This window comes from Ictidomys tridecemlineatus, chromosome 9 (assembly GCF_052094955.1).
Source record: "Ictidomys tridecemlineatus isolate mIctTri1 chromosome 9, mIctTri1.hap1, whole genome shotgun sequence".
In the NCBI taxonomy this organism is placed as follows: domain Eukaryota; kingdom Metazoa; phylum Chordata; class Mammalia; order Rodentia; family Sciuridae; genus Ictidomys; species Ictidomys tridecemlineatus.
Window position 1 is genome coordinate 124,897,060 of NC_135485.1, and position 23,632 is coordinate 124,920,691.

The 23,632-nt window shown below is 38.9% G+C and overlaps 1 protein-coding gene across 8 annotated transcripts in view; it reads right to left on the minus strand.

Annotated features, from left to right (window-relative positions):
• The window catches only part of Dclk2 (doublecortin like kinase 2), a 150,228-nt gene that overhangs the window by 119,521 nt on the left and 7,075 nt on the right, over positions 1-23,632 (minus strand). For all 8 annotated transcript variants that reach the window (XR_013426128.1, XM_005337588.5, XM_005337587.5 and 5 more), the window contains exon 2: positions 8,165-8,499. Coding sequence is in view for 7 of the 8 variants with exons in the window: in XM_005337588.5 (XP_005337645.1) it covers positions 8,165-8,499 (335 nt within the window). In the remaining variant the exon portion in view is untranslated. The remainder of the gene's footprint in view (positions 1-8,164; positions 8,500-23,632) is intronic.

Sequence of the window (23,632 nt, forward strand, 5' to 3'; positions counted from 1 at the left end):
ATATTTCACATATTGGTACAAATTACTATCAGCAGGCATTCAAGATATAAAAGCAACAAAACAAATTCAAAAGTTAGCTATAACCAAAAGCAATCAATTAACTTTACAAAGCACCTATTACAAGAAACCTCTTTGACTCAATTCTGAATTAGAATAAATAAAGAATAAAGCATTACAACTGAATGGACTACCCAGCACAGTGGCACACACCTGTAATCCCAGATGCTCAGGAGGCTGAGGCATGAAAACCCCAAGTTTGAGATCAGCCTTAGCAACTTAAGCAAGATCCTCTCTCAAAATTAAAAACAGGACTAGGGCTGTAGCTCAGTGGTAAAACACTTTTATGTTCAATCCCCAGCACAAAAAATAAATTGAACCTTCATCAGAAAATGAATCCTGGGGGAAAAAAGTGAGGTACAAAGTATTATTTATAAATTGGAAGTAAACTTTCTGCAATGTCATAGTCCTTTAATTTTTAAAATTAATAAAATAATTCTAAGGGTCAGTTTTATGTCAAGCATATAATCACCATGTAATCTGTTTTTTCATTTTTCAGTTCCCAAAGTATAATTTTATAATATAACCTGTTATTATGCAGATTTCACATAAATGCCAGGTGAAACTGCACCACTCCGAAACCTGTAATTTTTTTTAAAGTCACCTGATCAGTTTATTAGTTCTGTGACCTGTCCCTCTTTGCTATCACTGAAGCCTCCCACAGCCATGAAGACTGTGGAATCTGGAATCTCACTTCCTGCATATGAATCCCAGTTTCAGTACCAGCTGCAGAATTCCAAATAAGTTAGGTGATAACTTCTGTGCCTCCATCTTCTGACTGTAAAATGGGTATTTTGTTATTAGCTCTGAAGTTGTTGTGAGGTGAATGGAGAATACTAATGTGAAGCATTAACATAACATAATCCCTGGCATAGAAGTTATGAGTTGCTATCAACTAACCTACCAATTAGCTATTAATCTTAGCATTATAAAATACACATGCAACAATACTGTAAATAAGCATTATTATAATCAATGAAAAATGCACTTAGAATAAAAATTAAAGTGGACCTTGGGTGTCAAAAATAGAATATGTATAAAATTTCAGTTTCATGAACTAATTTTAGTACAATCTGTATGCTCCACACAGAATTCCAGCTTACCCGTCAAAGGAACAATTAAGAGTTTGCAGTGATGTCATTTTTATCTCACCTACGCTTTACATTGCATAATTCATTGCAAGCTATAATTGTTTCTTTTAAATATCACTTGTAATGAGCAACTGCAATAACTACTTGACAGAATTTTAGTGTTTTCTTCTACTTTCCCATTAAAAGGGAGAAAATAGTCAAGGTTGGGGGAAAACGCTTTACCAACAGGTATCAGAATGGCAAAATACAAAATAAAAATTTAAAAAGGACATCTAAATGTTTTCCTTTTACTTCTCACTTTTTAGATCACTCTTTGAAGAAAGGGGTTCACCAAATCAAAGATTAAGCCCTTCCCCATCTTTAATCCAAGATAAATCTCCATACATTAGGAATCAAAGAACAAAACAACATTTTCTCGTCCTCCCCATCTAAAAAAATTCTATGGGTTGCTCTTAGTCTGGCCATTCCCGATTAGGATAAAGTTTACATTCCTTGGCGTAGGATCGGGGATATCCACACTTGGGCAATGTGAATGTCTCTAGTAAGACTAGACAGAGTCGCCTAGATTTCTGGGATCTCCCAAAAGAATTGCATGCATTGGGAGCAGCATGAAAAGTAACCCCAATTCTGTCCTCATCTACTTCAAGGAGGAATAAAATCAGGATTAACCTTGAAAAGTATTTAGAAATACATATCAGTCATTCAGATTTTTCCGCAGCAATTTTTGAGAAGATGCTGCTTAACTTCAACACAGTTAGGTCATTAGAATGAGATGAACCCTCTGTTAGAAAATGGAAAGCCACAAAAGAAAACTAAGATGCAAAATAAATACTATTCATATTACGGTATTCACGAAATGATTAAACTTTTTAACGAGTGAAGATGGAAACCTTCCTAACCTCTAAGATGGCTGATATGACGGAGGCACTGCGGGGCTTGTCATGCTCCCCAAAGAGGACCTAATGCACGTGGGAATCCTATGGCTGGCAGTCGTCCCAAAGTCTGGAAGTGGTTTTTCCCCTTCAGCATCAACTGCAAGCAATTTCTGAGTCTGTTTTGCCTCTGCCCATGACAAGAATCAACTTGTTCCAAATTCCACAAAATGTTTCTTTTATGTTAAAACTCTGTTTCTGGGAACACTAAAAGCTAGGATCTTTTACACATGTGGACAAAAGCTGTATTTGGGCCACTCAGTCCCTTAAAAGAATAAAGCCCCCCCCCATTTTTTTAAAGAACTTTACACGCTGCAGATTATTATAAGAAAGTTACTGACTTTCAAAAAAATTTAAAGAGACTTGTTTTCCTATACAATCCTTCAAAAGTTCAAGGTTTTGATTTTTAAAGGCATGTAAGTGAAGCTTTTAATTCAGATTATTGCAATTTGAAAGAAAATCACAAGAATAGTCACAACTTCTCTTTACAGATCACTTTCTAGGTATCTCATTTATGAACACATGGATTATATATTTGAAAAAAAAAATCAACAGCCACCACATCACTTTTAAGTGTTAAATACTTGAAAACCCAAGATTAAATCATGATCCCAAATACTTCACTTTAAATACATGTAAAACCATTTGGCATGTCTTTACTTAATTCCCTGTAATGCTATATGACCCAACTGTGTGTCAGCCTCACGCAATAAAGACAAATTGAAATCCAAGCAACAAAGACTATAAACTGTGACATTCTAACACAGCTGAAGCCGTCAGATAGTACGTGAACAGACAAGCTGTGAGGATAGTTCTGAAATAAAGTTTAACAGGTGACCTAACAATAAAGTTAATATTCAAATAACCAGTGTTTTCTTTTGAATCATTTCACTTACTCTAAATCAGGATTCCTGAACCTCAGCACTATTAGCACTTGAGACTCCAAAGCATTATGTTGTGGCTGTGGTGTACAAGGCAGGATGGAGAACAGCACCCCTAGCCTCCATCCACCAGATGCCCATAGATCCCACCCCCCGCCATTTCTAGAGATAATGCCCCAAAAAAGTGAGTCCAAACATTGCCACATACCCCCTCGGGACAAAGTGGCCACTGGCTGAAAACCATTGCTCTGTGCTAAAGAAAGCCAGGAATTAAAGATTAAATTCTAAAAGATGATTTTATTTAAAGTGATCTTATAAAGAGATAGCATGAGATAGCTGTACTGTCTAAGTCAGATCTCGTAAATGGAATCAAAATGAGCACATCCATTTTGAAGGAAGAAAATATTCAAGGCCCCTATTTTAACAACATAAATGCTACTCGGACATGGCACACCACATCTTCAATGCCCAAAGCTTTCAAGTCCAGAAAAGAGAACCAGGGCTTCTTAAAACTCATGCCCAAGTCAGGATGGGATTGGTGGCTATTCATGATGAACTGCCCAAAAGACAATCATCTACCCTTGTGCTGAAGATCAGATTAAGTTTATACAAAAACAAATCTGGAGAAAGTAACTGGAAAAGAACATAAAGTTTAGGGCGGTGTAAAATGTTGCACCAGGTCCTTTTAAATTTCTTTCTCTTCCCCAAAGGAAGGATGTCTTTTTCTCCTCCAGTTCTCGGGATTGAACCCAGAGCCTCATGCATTCTAGGCAAGTGCTCTACCACTGAGCTACACCCCAGCCCCAAACTATCCTTTTCTTAAGAATATCCAGAGAACAGATAGCTTAACACACCCACAGGGGAAAAAAATCATTTTATAGAAGGAAAAAATAGAATCAAAATGAACACTATCAATAAAAGGTTTGCAATAAACATAAAACAATTCTTTATGCTATTTTAAAGCATGATTCAATGTTCTTTGCTTTACTTAGAACACACATCAACCAAAAACAGACTTGAGTTGAAGAATAGCAATTCCACCTATGATACTACACTAAGAAACCACCCCCCAAACTATAGCTTTTTTAAGGATGCCTGGCACCCCAAAGTAGTGTCTATAAAAATCAAATCTGTAATTTTTCCAAAGAAATGAATTAAAGTTCAAAAACCTCATTTTTCTTTGTACATGGAAAACAGTGACAAAAGTGGTACCTGTAACATGTTATAGCCACCAAAATTTCAAAGAGTAACTCGTTGTTTAAATTTTACGAGAAAATGGAAATCAGAACATGAAATGCCCGATTTCTGGTGGCAACTATAGTCTCGTTCCCTTCTGAACTAGTTTTTAAAAAATCTACTTTTAACACAAAACTGAAAACATAGTTCAGACTTGTTTCTTGGTCTTTCCATTTAACTTTTTCTCACATCTTCAGATATTCACCTCAACAGTTTCAATGGCTCGTATCTGTGTGTTCTACAGTAATGCCATTTAACTGTGTTCTTATTTGAGAATTTTAAACTGTTTCTAATCTTTTGCTTTAATGCCGAGATGAATATTCTTATGCAAAGTATGCTTGCATCTTTGGTTATTAAGGATAATTTCTAAAGTAAATTTAAGTAATTTAAATATTAAGAACATTGTAGTAATACATGTTAACAAACTGCTTTTCATAAATATTATACTTCCAGCCTGGCATGGTGGCACATACCTATGATCCCAGGGGCTTAGAAGGTTGAGGCAAGAGGATCACCAGTTTGAGGCCTGCCTCAGCAACTTCCTGAGGCCCTAAGCAAATCAATGAGATCCTGTCTCAAAAAAATAAAAAGGGCTGGGGATATGGTTCAGTGGTTAAGCGTCCCTGGGTTCAATCCACAGTACAAAAAAGGGAAAAAAAATTATATTTCCATCACCATTTGAGAATGCCAAATCTTTGAATATTCAAAAATACTGGACATTTTCTTTCTTAACCCGGTCACCTTTACATATTAAAAATATCTCAAGTTGGGGTGGGGGTATGGGGGCAAGAAAGATGGTGGAATGAGATGGACATTATTACCCTAGGTACATTATTACCCTACATCATGTACGATCAGAGAAATGAAAAGTTGTGCTACAATGTGTACAGTGAATCAAAAAATGCATTCTGCTGTCATATATATCTAATTAAAAATTTTTTTAAAAACCTTCACAGCTTTAATTCACCCTTTTATTAGTAAAACAATTTTGTTTAACATTGGTTTGGGATAGGAGGATTAAACCCAGGGCCTTGTGCACGCTAAGCAAATGCTCGACCACTCATCTACAACCCTGGGCCCTTGAATTGTTTCCATGTTTATTATTTATAATTCTGCTTTTTCAAATTGTCTGTTTTGGGCTTGGGTGGCTTCATGGGTTCAAAGTCAGCCTCAGCAAAAGCGAGGCACTAAGCAACTCAGTGAGACCCTCCCTATTGCTAAATAAAGTACAAAATAGGGCTGGGGATGTGGCTTAGTGGTCAAGTGTCCTTGAGTGCAATCCCCAGCACCCCGCCGCCCCATCTCCCCCATCCCGGGAAAAAAAAAAAAATCATCTGTTCTGACTTTCATCCATTTTTCTATTATAACAGTTTTTCATATTAAGTTATAGCTCAATATAAAAGCATGTAATCCTTGACATCCAGAAAATTTAAATTTTTAATGTTGTCCAACCCATCAACCTTTCCCTTTGTAATTTTCCTACTACTTTCATGCTTAGGAAATCCTTTCCCATTTCAGTATCATTTACTAGCATTTGTTTTTAAAGTTCTTTTGTTTTACTTTGACATCTCAATTTTTAAAACACCTGGAATTTATTTGTGGTATGGTATGAGGATGATGATTTAATATCTGGTGGAATGAAAGCCCATTAATCATTATTTACAATATTTTCCTGCCTATTTTTCCAGATTAACTTTTGAAATCACTTTTCCAGGGTTCCCCTTCCCCACCCAAATCTCATTTAGTTTCTTACTAAAATTCATTAAAGAATAAACATCGATAGGGAAGAATATCAAAAACTGATGCTATCTTGGAGTTAATTCCTGTAAGAATACTTCCAGTATTATATTTGTTAAGCAATATTTTGGCTTCTTACTTTAGACAGGAAAAATTTTTTAGTGTATTAAAGAAATCACTTTCTATATTCAATACTAAACCTTGACCTGAACATAGATTTTCTATTTTGTTGAATTCCTTTTAAACATCATTTTAGCACATCTTTGCACTTTTACACTTTATCCTACATTCTCAATATAAAGAGGTTTCTTAATAAATAGGACACAAACCTTTAACTGCTGGCCTCCGTGCTACTCGTCACACTGCTTTATTCTGAATATGATGATGGCTTTGAGTTGCTTGTGCTTCAGTGAACATTTTTACATTTGTAGTCTGGAGTCTTTTTGAAGAGAATTTTCTGTATAACTCTCAACATTTCAATGGCTACTATGAATTAGATGTTCAATTTCTTTATTTATATTTTCCCTGAATGTTATTCATTTGGAGGTCTCTGAATCCGAGTTTTCTTATTTGAAATCTCATCTGCAATTACTGTTTACATGCCTTTTTCCCCTCTCAATTTGGTATAATTTGGTTTTTATTCTCCTTTTGGTTAGACATTTTAAATATCTATCTCTATTCTTCCTGTCTTCCTTGTGCCCATCAAGAACAAACTGATTTACTGTATTTCCTTTTTATTCCTGTTGTCTAATTTATTTTCACTTACATGTTAGTGAATCTTGAGGCATTTTGTGTCCTATTGTGATATTAGCTCCACTATACAAAGTATTTATTTTCGTTAATACTGTAGACTTATTTGGGGCAGACTGCTATGAAACATATACCTTCTAAACACTAATAAACTAGAGCACTCTAATCTTACCATATTCTACTGTCGGCTTCAAAATCTATTTTTTATTTATTTTTAGTGTTGAGGATTAAACCCAGGGTCTCACACATGCTAAGCATGTGCTCTACCACTCAGCTACACCCTCAGCCCCCAGAATCTATTTTTAAAATTTTGTTAATGTTGCAGAAGACAGCCTACTAACTAGCTCGTCTTAGAAATAAGAAACAATTTTAATTGTGTTTTTCTAGAAGACACTGCTGCAGTGTTTTACATTATTTTCTTTTATATATATTCTTAGCATTACAAGAGCCAAACATTTAAAAAACAAATGTTGGGGAAATAGACAAATTTAATACATTGAAAATTAAAATTTTTTCAAACAATGTATGTAATAAATAAATATATGTATGTAATATTTAACTTTATGGAAATCAGAGAGCCATGTTTCTTTTTAGAAAAGAGAATCAGTTTGTGGCAAAATGTAACATTTGTGTAACTATTACTCATGCATCCTCCCAATGTGCCCAAGTTTTTGAAGTTCCTCAGATTCCCTGATACATTGTTACCACAATTTGACTTGCATTTTCCTGGGCAATTGGTATTCATGTTTCAGATATGCTAACTGCCTCCACTGTTCCCTACCAAACTTACATGAACATTCCCATGAAAAGTACTTTCTTGTTAATGCATTCTCTCATATATATATATATAGGAGAAGAAGCTTTTTGGGGGCTGGGGTTGTAGCTCAGTGCTAGAGCACCTGCCTAGCACATGTGAGGCTCTGGGTTCAACTCTCAGCATTGCATGTGAACAAATAAATAAAAATAAAAATCCATTGACAACTAAAAAATATGTATTTTTTTTTAAAGCTTTTGGTCTTGGGTTGTGGCTCAGTGGCAGAGTGCTTGCCTTGCACATGTGAGGCACTAGGTTCAATCCTCAGCACAACATAAAAATGAATAAAAAAAGATGTTGTGTCCATGTATCATTAAAAAACATTTTTTTTTTAAAAAAAGAGGCTTTTCTCAATATGCTAACTACCTTTAGTTCTGACTTCTGTGATACCCAAGCCAACAGACTTTCTAATCAACAGTTGTATTCATAAGATCCCTCCCTCAACATACACCTTTCCCTCAGCAGTCTACATTTCCCCTTCCACTAGCCAGAGCAGCATATGCACATTTGAGATACCCAGAGAACTGCAAGCCACTCTCGCATGTGGATGTGAATACACACATAAGAGCAGGGCCACTAGAATTATTTTTGTTGCTGAATATAAAGCTGACACCACACAGGGAGTTTAAAAGAAAGGTGGAGAGGTGGAGGCCGGAAGCATCTCACCTGCTTTCCATCCAAGGTGCAGAGCCTCTTGACCACTCCCGAGTCTAGCTTAATGGCTTCGGTGATATCAGTCAAGACCTGTTCAAAGGAATGAGCAGTCTTTTTATTCAGAAGGATCCGCACGGCTTTTCTAGGCTTCACTCCGCTTCGAATCACAGTCACTAACTTGGGTTTGATGAAATCTTTACTTTCTTTGACTTCACTCTTCACAGAGGTGGTGGCGGCCAAGGTTCGGGGCATCCCACCCTTGATGTTCACAGACCAGTTCGGATTAATATTTTTGGTGTAATCGACTTTACGGAACGGTTCGTTGGATGCACACACGTAGCTCTCACCTAAAAAAAGCAAAAATTGATTTCATTAGCATCGATTATCCCCATCACAGGCACATTTGGGGGGAGTGGGAGAGTTGTGAAGAACAGCTGCTTGTAACCCATGAACTGATCTCCTGAGCTTAGATTCACCACGAGAGCGTGTGCTGGGCCCTTTTTCCTTGGGTCCTCTCCCACCCCCTTTCTTTTAAAGGGTATCTAGATCAGCTTTCAAAGAATACAGTGGATTGTAGGGTAAAAAGAACCAGTCCAAGAAATTAAAGCAAGCTCTATTATTTGGACCAAATTGTGTCACTTTGGATCATTCATTTCTGCACACTTTGACTCTCAGTGTCATTAGCCACAAAGGGGAAACAGCTGACTTGGCCGAATCCTAAAGCCCTTCCTCATTTTCAGAGCCTAACTAGCTTATTGGTGTTCAAACTGCATTCTGTTATGTTATTATTATGTTATTATCATTAATAAATAAAAACTATTTTCTTTCTTCCAATTATAGATTTCAGTCCAAATGAAAATCACTATGTCTGCCCAAAGCTGACTAAATTATACCCTCATAGAATCATTTATTCAACTAGTGAAGCACCGCGAAACTGAAAGAAGAGTTTTGGCAGCTCAAAGAAACATCTCAGATATATGTTTTTAGGAATATACATTTAAAATAACTTGTAAGCTTAAATAGACAAGCTTTTCCACATCTACTTAAATAGAAGAGGATGTTAAATAGTCAAAATGATGTGTTCTTTATTCATGAAATGTCTTCATTTTTATTAAGTATAACAAATGTTATTCTATTTGCCAACTGGTTTGTCAGTGTTTATTAATTCTTGAATTTTCAAAATATCCAAAATTATATGTCAAGATGCCATGATTTTTTTTGGGGGGGGGGACTCAGAAGTCACTCAGTTTTTTGATTCTTTGATTCTTTTGGCTTTTTCAAACACAAGAAGATTAAATATAAGATTTTCTCCAAGAGGGCTGGGGTTGTGGCTCAGATGGAGAGCACTTGCCAAGCATGTGTGAGGCATTGGGTTCAATTCTCAGCACTGCAAATAAATAAATAAAAGTGAATGAATAAAACAAAAGTCCATCAACAACTAAAAAGAAATTTTGTATATATATATATATATATATATATATATATATATATATATATATATATATATATGATTTTCTAAGCTATAATTTTAAAATAATTCATTATTTTTCACATATTCAGTATTAGACTCACTCTTAATTTTATATGAGCCTTAAAGTTATAAATGCTTAAAACAGAAACCAAAATCATGAAAGAATTCCTGAGGAAACCCTATTAATATTAGTATCATATTTAAGTATTATCATAATGTTCTTAAAATCCTGGTTAATGGAGAACTTTAGAATCTCCCAAAGGCACATGAATAATTCAGTAACAGATCAGTCATATAAGGAGGATTTAAAAAGGATTTAAAAAGAAAAGCAATGTCTTTTATTTAAAGGTATAATTATAACACTACCCAAGATAACTAGGGAACCAATCACAGGCTTTAACATTTCTATACCACTAATCTGAAATCTAGCCCAACCTCCACCATTTAAAGATTTTTCACCTCTGTAGAGTCATTTAAATTATTTTTCACAGTATGATCATCTGAGAAAATGGTGTATAATTTAAAAAATAGGTATCACTTAATAAAACTCTATCACATGGATGCATTAATGAGAAAAAACTGTCACATCAAAAAGCTCTTTCCAGACCTGGTGATGTAGCTCAGTGACACAGTGCTTGCCTAGCATGTGCAGGGGACCCTGGGCTCAGTCCCCAGTACTGGGGTAGGGGGAACTCTTACTATTTTATGTATGATAAAAATTTCATTGTATATTCTGATCCAAAACATAAGATGGAAGAGTAAAAGGAATCCTAGCAATTTCTCTTTTTAAGAGCAAGGAGAAGTCAGTCTGCTCCAGGAAAGCATTTTCCAACATTCAAAGAGAAAAGAACAATGGTAAAATGAAACAAAACAAGAACAAATTCAATACGTCACATTTCCTTGATCAACCAGTCCCTGCACAGTTGACCTATCAATCTGGAGAGCCAATTTTTGAATGTATCTGAACGCAGTTTCCTTACATGGGTTCAGAATGAAAACAGGTAAAGGAAAAGCTGTCACAGGTGCACAGTTAGAGGTAAATGCTAACCCCTTCCTCTCTCCCCTTGTCCCTCATGGTACTTCTGTTGCAGGGAGGGAGAAGCGCTGAGGGCTGAACTCAAAGCAAATTATATCCCATGCCTTTGTGATTATGTCAAAATATACACATCCTGATGTTGTATATCTAAAGAATCAATTAAAAAACCTCTTAGGCCAGCTCTATAATACATTGTGAGATGAGGTGGCAAATGCCTAAAAAATAAGCCCTCACCACCTCCTGCACCCATAGCAGACACAAACCACAGTGCTTCTGGTAAGCCCAGACTCCTCACAGTGTGCACAGAGTACCTACTATGCACCAGCTCTCACACCTCTCAGGCTCAGTCTTGTGCTTTTGTAAAAGGGCATCTGCATTCCTAAGGAGCAGATGACAACAGCCACCAAGAGAATAAGCCAGCTTCCCTGATGTCCCCACCTGTTTAATCAATCTTCTGATCATAATGTTGTCAATTACACAAATTTGCCCACAGGGAAAGAATATGTTGACTAAAGAAGTTAAGATGTTAATAAATAATAAGGGAATGTGAATGGAGTAAATGAACACTGTCTGTTAGATACCAGGCACCCATAAAACGGATCAGAGGTAATCAGTCCACCCTCCACCCAGACTCCCGGCACTGTAGGGACTCTGCCTGAGGATTAGTTCCTCCCCTGCCAACTGTGGTCTCCCCTTCCTCCCAGCCTGCTGAGGAGCTTCACTCCTACTCAGCAGACACCCAGCTGTCATCCTCCCCTCTCTGGCTTCCCTCCCTGTGTACTATGTTCTGACATCACATTCTGTCCACTCTACCTCCAAAATGCTCTTCCTCTCTTACTGCTGCCCACCACTCACATCCTACCTGGATCCAAGCAAGAGTCTTCTGTTTTCTACTCATTCCCCAGAAGTGTGAAGCTTTCCAAATGGCGGTACAGCCTATGCTACTCACTCAGCTGAAAAAGCTCATCCTAAAGTGACGAGTCTTGACAGACTGATAGATAAAGTGTTATATATTAGTCCATTTTTCACTGTATTAACAAAATACTTGAGGCAAGGTACTTTATGAAGAAAAGATTTATTTAGCTCCTAGTGCTGAAGGTCCAAGAACATGGCATCAGTTCTGCTCAGCTCTGATGGGGCCTCATGAAGAGAACATCACAATAGTGGGAGTACAAGTGGAAGAGATCACATGGCAAGAAAGGAAACCAGAAACCTAGAAAGAGTCAGTCTTGTTCTTTTTCAAGAACGCACTCCCGAAGGACCTACTCTACAAATCCAGCACTAATCCCTTAGGTGGTGCCCCCAGCGACCTAAACACCTTCCCTTAGGCTCCACCTCTTCAAGGCTCCTCCACCTCTTAATATTGCCACAGTGTAGACCAAGTATCTAACATGTGAACCTCTGGGGGAAGCGCTCAAACTCTACAAGAGAGAGTTTTAATTTTTGCCAACACATGTTACAACTGCACTCTCCAAAACATGAATAAAAATATAGAGGTAGAAGGGTATTATAAATTTTATAATATATACAAAATATATACATACATTGTGTGTGTGTGTGTGTGTGTGTGTGAGAGAGAGAGAGAGAGAGAGAGAGAGAGAGGGAGGGAGGGAGGGAGGGAGGGAGGGGGGGAGGGGGAGGGGGAGAGAGAGAGAGAGAGAGAGAGAGAGAGAGAGAGAGAGAGAGAGAGAGAGATATGAAGCTGCTCTTGACTTCAGGAACTGACCTGACTTTCACAGCTGGACATCACTGTTACTACAAACTGGTATGACACAGGCCATTTTGTTCTGTTGGGCCTAATCTCACAGATCTGCATTCAAATGAAGTCACTCTGAGACAAAGACAAGCAACTCAAAAACAAGGTCCCCCTGCAACCCACAGGACCAGACGTCCCTCTTCACACTGAGTGACTGCCACTTCTTGATCAATTAGATCAATCCAGTCTGCCTACACTACAGACAGACAGGCACAGACATTCCACCACACAGTCACCTTGCTCCTCGCCCTGCTTTCTCAGACTAGTCCTAAAATGACCAAACCCAGGCCTAAATCCTACAACAGTTCTAAAGCCCTTTTCCCATGGTGTCCTATAACATACAGATTTCTCACTGCAGACAGTGATAAGCCCAACTTGTGAGACCACAGGTATGCTCCTGGTTGTCTTTGGCTAAAGAGAATTAAGATACGTATAGACATTTTCTCATTGTCCTCCTCCTTTTTTGATAAGATTGGGGAGAAATCATTTTACAAATTTTGATCATGAGACTACTACATACAGAAGGGGTTTCTTTCTGTACTGAGAGAGGATGAGTAGAAGTGTAAATTACCTATATGACCTAATTATTTTTCAAGTATGGTATAGAATAAAGTCTTTCTTCAATTTCCTTTAAGACTTCCTCCAGTGTCTGGTGCCATGGTGCATGCTTAGAATTCCAGCAACTTGGAGGCTGAGGCAGGAGGATCACAAGTTTGAGGCCAGCCTCAGCAACTTATTAAGGCCCTATCTCAAAAATAAAAAATGAAAAGGGCTGGGGAGGTAGCTCAGTAGTACATCAGCCCTGAGTTCCATCTCTAGTACCATTAAAGAGAAAAGGGGAAAAGAAAGATTCTCTCCAGGGGTACGGCTGTGGCTTCTTCCCATTGACATCTGTTCAAAGACTCTCTGCATTACTTCGTATTCAGCACATTGACAAACTGTCTAAAATTATGTAATAAAATCTGAATATTTGTGTAGGAGGCTATTAACTTTCATCCTTCTTCAACCAAATGAACTTCCTATTGGAGAGGCAAGAGGCTAATAAAAGCTACAATTTCTCCAATTTCCTGCTCTCTGTGAACCCTCCCCCTTACCATTTTCTTCTGGGCCAACTCCTCCCACCTCCTCCCCCTCCTCAGTGATGGCAAAGCTCTTCTCCTTTTTAAAGCTAAGGAAGGGTCCTTCCCTCCCCTCATACCGAGAGACTTCAGGGCCATTGCTCTTCTCTCTTCCCTAACTGGACAGACTCTCTACCAGATTATAGAAGTGTTTCTCTCCTTAAAACAACCCTCCCCTCTCATCTCATCCCACTGGGCTGCCTGCACTCCTGGGGAAGAGCAGTCCTGGTCAATTTTCCACTGCATCCCACCATTTGCTCTCAAGCCACAGCAACATCTCCCGCTCCCTGCACTCCACTGGCCGAAACGGTGCTCACCTGATCTCCACGCACTTCCCTCCAGAGAGCCAAACGCAAAGCACGTCCTTCTAACGTCACCTTCTGTCTTCTGAGAGGTGATGACCTGGTGTCTTCCGACACCTGTCAAGTTCTTCCCTTGCCATCTATGATCCAACGTCTTTCAGTTCACCTCTGAACTCCACGGTCATCCTGCTCAGTGTGCTTCCTCTCCGCGGCCCCACGCATCCCTCATCCTTAGATTCACCTGGGCTCCACCATCACCTGTACTCTGAAGACTCAAATAACGAGGGCATCTCCTGCCTAGACCTTCCTCATGAGTTCAAATCATAAGACGTCTCCATCTAGGTCATCTATGGGCATCTCCCATGCCACTTTGCCCAACTTCATGCTCACTGCCACCTTGACCTTGACCTCAGGCGACTTTTTAGAATCCCCAACTTACTGAATGAAATCAATAGAGTCACCCAAGCAGGAACGGAGACTCCCACTCCTCTGCCTCTTTCCCCCACATTCAATAGAAGGGCAAACCTGTTGACATCTCTGGAAAGCAGCTCATTTTACTCTTCTCCTATACCCAGGCCTCACCCACTCATCCTCCACAAAGCTGTCACAGCAAGTTTTAGAAATACAGATCTGATGTCCTTTGTCTCACTACTGCCCTTAGAATAAAGGCCAAACTCTTCAGCACATCACACCTTTCAGCCTTATCTCCCACCCCTTCCCACGGGTTCTTAAATTAGTATCTATTGCAGTCCGTTGTGGGTTGCCATGACAAAATACCTGAGGTTGAGAACTTCCCAAAGAAAATAGAGAGGTTTATCTGGCTCAATGTGAGGTGACTCCAACCAGCTGGCCTTTGGTCAGGGCCTTATGGCTTTGTCACAACAATGCAGATGGCATCACATGGCAAGAGCTCATGCAAGAGAGTTCACATGGTAAGATAGGAAGAAAGTGACCAGGTGGGACCAAGGTCACATTTTTTCCTTTCTTTTTTGTCTCTCTTTTTTTTTTTTTTTTTTTTTTTTTGTGGTACTGAGGATTAAGCCCAGGGACTCACACATGCTAGACAAGCATTACATCCTCAACCTTTCTTAAATTTTATTTTGAGACATGGTCTCACTACATTGCCCAGGCTGGCCTCAAACTTGTGATTCTCCTGCCTCAGCCTCCCAAGTGGCTGAGATAACAGGTGTGCTCCACGGTGCCTGGCTAGGATCATTTTATAACAACCCACCCTCATGGAAACTAAGTTGTCCTGCCACAACTATGTGGATCTCTTCGGAGGGTAGTACCCCCTGCCCTGATTATCTCTCTCAAATGTCCCACCATCTCAACCCTGGTGCTTGGGGAATTAAGCCTTGGCATGAGTCTCAGTGGTGACAAACCACAGCAGGGTCATGCAGGTGTATATGCAATTTCCTTCCAAACTGATCAGACCCTCTTATCCCGACTCCTTCCTATTTATTCCAAGCCCTCTTCCTCTTTTTTCTTTCTTTTTTTTTAAAACTGACCATCAAAATTAACTGTCCCTGGGGCTGGGGATGTGGCTCAAGCGGTAGCGCGCTCTCCTGGCATGCGTGCGGGCTCGGGTTGGATCCTCAGCACCACATACAAACAAAGATGTTGTATCTGCCGAGAACTGAAAAATAAATATTAAAATTCTCTCTCTCTCTTAAAAAAAAAAAAAATTAACTGTCCCTGCCAAGGAACTTTCACACACTGAATGGATTTTAAATTGATTTGATAACTTAGGCAAACCAGGTTGGCATTATCTAATACTATGTTATCAATACCCTAAAATTTACTGAAGAAAAAAAAAAAACTCAGAGAAATTCATGCACAATGGCACAGTCCATCACCCACATCCACAGAAGTACTGCACTGCTTACAGCCAGGGGCCAGTACACATGTCCCACAGGAGGAGAATGGACACATATGGGGAGGGGTGTGCTGACATTTAATGGACTACTACACAGTAATGACAATGGACAAATTAAAGTTATTTGCAACAACCTGAATGAACTTGAGAAATGACTGCTAGAATTGGATCTGGAATGTCCCCCAAAGGTTCACGAGTTCAAGGCTTGGTTGGCCAGCTTGGTGCTATTGGGAGATAGTCGAACCTTTAAGAGGTGGGGCCTCCTGGGTCTTTGGTAGTGTCCCCCAGAGGGGGATACTGGAACCTGCCCCTTCTCTCTTTTATTCCCCAGCCACTATGAGATGAGCAGCTTGCTCCACCCACCATGGCTCTCCACCAAGATGTGCTGCCTCACCAGGGATCCAAATGGAGCCATCAACCAAGGATGAAAACTGCCAAAACCATGAGTGAAAATAAACCTTTACTCTTCATAAATTGTTTTCAGGTATTTTGTTGTAGTAATAGGAAGCTGATTAACACAACAATGGTGAGCAAAAAGTGATAAATGAATATATTCAGTAGGATTCTATTTCTATAGAATTCAAAACAGAAAAAATAAACTATATACTTACTAGGGATGCCTTCATAAGTGGTAAAAAAATAAAGAAAAGCAAGAGCCAAGCTTCTGTTATTTGAGAGGAGAAAAGAGTTATAACTGGCAGCAATATTCTATTCTTGTCATGGTTGGTAATCACAAAAGTGTTAATTCATTGGGCTATGAGTTTGTTTTATGAGCTGTGTATATATTATATCTAATAACTGAAAATAAAATTTTAATATTACATCACTCTTAGAGGGTCCTTCTGTACACTGACTTATAATGCATTAATTTCTCATTAGCATTCTTTATCTGTGACCAAAAAAAAAAAAAGTGTCTGAACCCACTCTTTGTCTTCCAGAGGTTCTTAATGGAGAATTTCTTTAAAAGTCAGCTGATTCTGCAGCATAAGCACAGAAGCCCAAGCCTCCTGACCCCAGTTCAACTGAAACAGAATCATTGGAAGATGAGACCTGAACATGTGGGGAAGGTTTTCTAGCTTCACAGGTGACTTTGAAAACAATCTCTGGTTACAAACCACAACTCAGACTGGAATTTCCTTCCAAAAACTGACTGTACCTTCTTCATAGTACTATCACCTGGCACTTAGTACCTTGTATACAACAAGCACTAAAAAGATGTTTGTCAGGCTGGGGATGCAGCACAGTGGTAGAGCCCTTGCCTAACATGCACCAGGCCCTGGGTCCAATCCTTATCACCACAGGAGAAAAAAAACAAAACAAAACAGATATTTGTCAGAATAATGATGAAACTGCATCATTTCCAAGATAAACATCCCATGATCAGCATTTGCACTGTTTCTAGATGAACTATGTGCACAGTACAGTTATTTACAACGAATGATCCTGGGAGGCTCAGGGTCAAGCTCCCAGAGAAGCTCCTACATGGGAGACTCTTAGGTCATGTCAGATTGTCAAAAGGCAAGAGGACCGGGCACAGGCCTGTAATCCAGCGGCTCACAACTCAGCAAGACCCTGTCTCTAAATAAAACATAAAAGGGGTGGGGATGTGGTTAAGTGCCCCTGTGTTCAATCCCTGGTACAAACAACAACAACAACAAACAAACAAACCCGCAATAGGAGGGGTTGGGGTGTAGCTCAAAGGCAGAGTGCAAGCTTAACATAAAGGAGAACATGGGTTTGATCCCCAGCATCCCTTAAAAAGGCGGGGGGGGGGGGCAAGAATCTAGGAAGCAGGCATCTAGGAAAGCCAACAGGAATAAGAAATGCCTAATACCTACCAATATTTTTTTTTCACTTCAGACCACTAAAACATCAAATGTCCAGGGCATTCTGTAGACTAATAAATGTAGTGCCTTTAATCAACAGAATATATGTGTTTTTACACGCACGTTTCCAACAACTACATTACAGTAATTCCTCAACATTTAAAGATCTTGACTTACTGTGAGATGCTAAGCACCTGTCAGGTGTATGGTCTGCCTTTTCACTCCCTGGAGTCTTGGCTGTGATGAACTTTCTAACATAATGTGGTCCCACCTGTCTATTTTTGCTTTTATTGCTTATGCTTTGCAGGGTTCGGGGGAGTGTTTATTTTCTTCTAGGAGTTTTATAGTCTCAGGTCTTAGATTTACATTTTCACTGTTTTTTTTTTTTTTAGGGGGGGCGGGGCATGGTGTAAGGATGCAATTTCATTCTTTTGCATGTGGGCATCCACTTTCTTCAATGCCATTTGTTGAAGACTCTGCTATTCCTTATTGTGTATTCAACACACTAAATATCACTTGGCTGTACGTTTGTGGGTTTATTTCTGGATGCCTATTTAGTTCCAATGGTCTATATGTCTGACTTTATGCCAATAGTACACCGTCTTAATTACCATATGTTTGTAATGTATTTTAAAATCAGGAGGTGTGATAGCTCCAGCCAACTTTGCTCCTGTTTCTCTAGACTAACAGGATTTTGATTTTGATAGGGATTGTACTGAATCTGTACTCCACTTTGGGTGATGTGAAAATTTTAACATTATGTCTTTTAATTCATGAACACAGGATGTCTTTCCACTTACTTGATAAAAGAAAGAAAACAATGTTTTGTGGTTTTTAAAGTATAAGTCTTTCACCTTCTTGGTAAGTTTATTCCTAAGTATTTTTAATGTGATTTCACATGGGTTTGCTTTAATTTTCTTTTTAGATAGTTCATTGTTAGTATACAAAACAAACCATTTTTGTATATTGATTTTGAATCCTATAGCTTTACTAAATATATTTATTTTAATAATTTTTGTGGGTTCTTTGAGGTTTTTCTACATAAAAATCATGTCATCTGCAACAGATAATTTCACGTCTTCCTTTATGAATTGTGTGGGGTTTTTTTTAACTTTCCCTTGCTAGGACTTTCAGCATTATATTGAATATTTGAGTGCCAAGAATGAACACCCTTGCCTTTTTCCTAATCTTAGAGGAAAAACTCTCTTTTTCACCATTGAGTATGATGTCGACTGTGGAATTTTTATTTATGTCCTATTATTTTTGAAGCAAATTTTTTCCAATCTAGGTTATTAGCATTTTTATCATAAAAAGGTATTGAGTTCTCAAATATTTTTCTATACTCAACACCTACTGAAATGTGATTTTTATCCTTCAATCTCCAAATATACATAAGAAATAGTTTTAAAAAACTAATCCAATTAGAAAATGAGTGAAGAATTTGAATAGATATTTCTCCAAAGACAACATGTAAATGACCAACAGGTATATGAAAATATGTTCGACTTCACTAATAATCACACAAATACACATAAAACCACAATGGTATATCAAATCATTCCTATTAGGATGACCACCAACAGGTCCGGGCGGTGGGGGAGGGGGTTAGCTAAAACATAACAAGTATCAGAGAGGATACAGAGAAATCAGAACCTAGTACACTGTTGGTGGGAGCAGAAAATGGCAAGGCTGCTATGGAAAAGAGTTTTCTCAAAAATTAAACATATAACCATCCTATAATCCAACAATTCTACTTCTGGGTACACATCCAAAAGAACTGAAAGCAGGGCCTCGGCCAGGCATGGTGGTGCACATCTGTGATCCCAGCAACTTGGGAGCTGAGACAGGAGGACCACAAGTTGAAGGCCAGCCTCATCAACTTAGCAAGACTCTGCCTCAAAAATAATAAAAAAAAAGATATATAAAGAGTTGAAGATGGAGCTCAGTGGTAGAACACACAGTGTGCAATCCCCAGGAGGAGGAGGAGGAGAAATTAAGCAGGGACTCAAGCAGGTATTTGTAAGCCCACATTCAAAGCAGCAGCATTATTCAAAATGGCCAAGATATGGAGACAACCAAGATACCCAGCAATAGATGAACACAAAGAAAATGTGATGGAAACAAACAACAGAATATCATACAGAATGCCACTCAGCCTTAATAAAATGAGGAAATCCTGCCACGTGCAATACAACATGGATAAACCTGAAGACACATATAGGTGATACAGGCTAGATAGAGTAGGAAATACTCATGGGTCTACTCACACGAGATCTGCAACAGCCAACCTTAGAATGGACAGTAAAATGATGGTTTCCAGGGGCCGAGGAGGGGGAAATGGGGAACTTCTGTCCTACAGGTATAAAGTTTCAGTTATGAAGATGAGTAAGTTCTAGAGATCTGCTCTACCACACTGTGCCTATAGGTAACAATACTGTATTACACACGTAAAAAATCTGTTATGAGGATAGATCTCATTTTAAGCTTTCTTAACCCAATTTAAAAAAAAAAAAAAAGCTACTGTTAGAAATGACGAATGGCTACCTGCAGTCTTATATAGGAAATTCCAACGTCAGCAGTTTTAGCCTACTTTCCTATCAGTTACTGTAGAGTCTCTCATTCCCGTTTAAGTATTTACATTAATTGCTCAACACTGCTAACTAATTTGAAATCACAAATGATCCTGACATTTGTGGCAGAAATACAGTTTCACAAGATTTGGATGCAAATGATACCCAACTCATGGAGTGGAAGCAAATACTGAAAGAAAAATCTGTTTACAAATCCAAAGTACAAAGACTCTTCATGCTTACAGAAAAGGACACACAAATATGGTCATGCAGAAAAGGGACGATGAAGGAAAGAAAACCTGGGCAGACACTTAAGGTCTAATACCAGCAAAATCTCAGGACCCTAAATGCTTTCCCAACTTCCAAAACTAAGGAAAATACTGCTTCCAAAAGAATGCAACCAAGGAAAATACATTCAGGAATGCCTGCATCTCCAACATTCGATGCCTCTCAAGTGCAACATTTGAGATACTGGGTGCATATCTCCACCGCAAGCAGTTCCCACGCCCAGCTGGTTAAGAAAAATACACAGTGGGGGAAAAGAAGACTGAGTTATTCATCTGTTTTGGCAAACAACTTAACTGGGCTTTCTAACAAAACGGTACAGTAGTCCAAATTTAAAACTATAGGAATCAGTGAAATGTCCCAAAATGTGCACTGCTCTGGCCTGGATATGGTTCATCTGTATCATCTGGCACATCTCTGAGAGTAGCTGTTGCATTCACCTGAAGGACACAAAAAGAAGACCTTTGACCTTTGACCCCTGAGACCAATGCTCCTTTAACCTACCTGAACAAAATCATCTTGGAAGGTCACATTCAGCATTCCATGATACATTCCACCAAGGAAGGGGTACAGAAGCTACTTCAAACATGTCAACATGAAGAAAGAGGTATGTATGTTCACACATCCATAATTCAACAGAGCTATTTGGAAGGGATTTAACCTGAGACCAAAGTGCTGGAAGTGAAAACCAAAACACCTGCCCACAAAAAAGAAACTATCTACTCTCCCGACAGGCTGAGCCTACAGATGAGACCCCCTCTTGCCTCCTTGCTCCTCACAGCAGGGCCAAGTACATTTTGCACTCAAGAGTTTGCTGTGGGAATTTTAACTTTGCACTTTTTTTGAAGATAAATTTTTAAATGAAAGCACCCCGTTCTGGAACATCTAACTGAACAACTGCTTCTAAATAAAATACAGCCGTCCCACTCATGTAAAGCCCCTACTCTTTGGGTATCAAGTGGGGACGCTTTACCAGGAGGAAATGAGGAAGGAGAGAAGTGATCTTTCAATGTATGTAAAAGACAGGTTCACAGCAAGGTAAGGCCTGAGGACATAATTTTACTCTGTAGGAATCAAGACTTGTTAATAGTGTAAGACTGACTCACTACACAGCATTCTGAAATACAACACACCAAATTCAGCAATCGGCACTAGGGTCACACTGGGAATACCAACTAAGTTTGAACAGTACCTGCAGCTTCATATTGCTATCTTAAGTTTTTACTGGTTACAGAGGTTTTTTGTCTGTTTTTTTGTTTTTGTTTTTTGGCTTTTACAGTGTTGATTTATTTGGATTTCACTGGTGTGTGAGCATACCTTTTATATTGATAAACATGTAAGTGACAACGTAAAGTATTTAAGGCAATACTGGGCTTCCACTATTTAGATGTGAGATTTGTACAGGTTTGGGGTTTTCTGTTTGTTTGGCACTGGATATTGAATCCCGGGACTTGCACATGATCTACCACCAAGTTACACCCCGAGGCCTGTTTTTTTTTTTTTTTTTTTTTTTTTTTTTAAGTGGCCCAAATGTTGCTAAAGTTTGAGAAACAACTGCAATATCACATTGGATCGGAAGAACAACACCTAATACTCTGTAGCACAGTAGGATAATGATGATTGGTAGTTAACTGAATATTTCAAAATAGCTAGTGAAGATTTTGTATGTGCCCAGAAGAAAAAAGGAGACATGGCAATAACCCTGATCTGACCATTACACATTCTAGACATGTATTGAAAAAATCACACTGAACCCCACAAATATGTAGTGTGAATCATATTATATACATATAAATACATGTGTGTATGTGTGTACAACACCTTAAGGATATTGAGACACCTTCAAATTAAAATGTGACTATCTAATAATATTTGTCAATAAATCGGGGCATGATTGGTATAAGGTCAGGATTGCTGAAATGCAGGTAAAACTTTCCTCCACAGAGTTTGTTATGACTGGGATCTGGAATCCCCCAAGGCTCACGTGTGGGAGGCTTGGTGCCCGCTGCAGCAATGTCCAGAAGTGGGACTCTGGGGGTTGGATTGTGAGGGCTCTGGTCTCATCAGTGGATTAACTCGCCGATAGCTGAGTGGACTTCTGGGAGGTGGCAGTCTTGTCCTGGTGTCTTTCCCTCTCCGTGTCCTGGCTTCCGTGAGCTGAGCATCTTTCCTCTCCTCCTTGCCCTTCCCCATGATGTCCGGCCTCACTTCAGACCCAAAGCAATGCAGCTGGCTGACGGTGGACTAAAACCTCCAAAACCGAGCCAAAATAGCTCTTTCCTCCTTTAAATTGTTGATGTCTGGCATTTTGGTCACGATGAAAGCTGACAGAGTTGCCCCAATTTCTGGGGACCTCTGCTTCACACCTTCTTCCTCTATCCCTGAATCTCACAAAGAGGGAAGATTAGGCCCCAGTTTTAAGCAAGTAATAATGAGACCGACTTAAAAAGATTCAGTAAAAGTGACGAAGGATTCAAAAACCAGATGTTTGTCCAAGAGAAAGAGGTGATGATGTTTAAGGGACGAGAGGGAAAAGAAAGTAGCAGAGGAAAGGATGTTCACTAGCTCAAAATGTCTACCATGCCGCTGTACAGAAGGAGGACCACGGCTGGCCGTGTAGCTCAGTGACAGAGTACACACTCAGCACAAGCAAGGCTCTAGGAACAATTCCCAGCACCAAATAATAAAAATAGTAATAATAAGTAGAATAAGGTTCACGTAGCACCATGGTTGTTCCCAGAATTAGAGGCAAAAAGTCGCAAGCACACATTTTGTTGTAAGATGCCAAAGACCATTATCATTAAGAAGCCACATATTGCACACCAAGAAGAGTTAAATATAGTGTAGGGCTCATGTGGAACCTTCCAGCTACTGGCTTTGACTACTAAAATAATGAAACAATAAAACACAAATATACATTGGGCTACTTCTCCCAACACAGAGTTAATGAACATAATCAGTAGTGAGCTTCTATAACCTCTTTTTTCTTCTCTTGAAGAAGCAAGGGTTTTGGGAAAGACAATGTCAATCACTGAATGATAAAGAATCACATTGCTATTAGTTTAAAATTAATCTGAAGTGTTCTCCACACTTCAGATTAATTTTAAACTAATAACAATGTGATCCTTTATCATTATCTCTAAAGAAGAGATCAAGGATCATATGTCTGTCCAGTGTGATACATATAATTTAAGATAACATAGTACCACCACTGTAAGTTATTTCAGTAACTTTGAGATG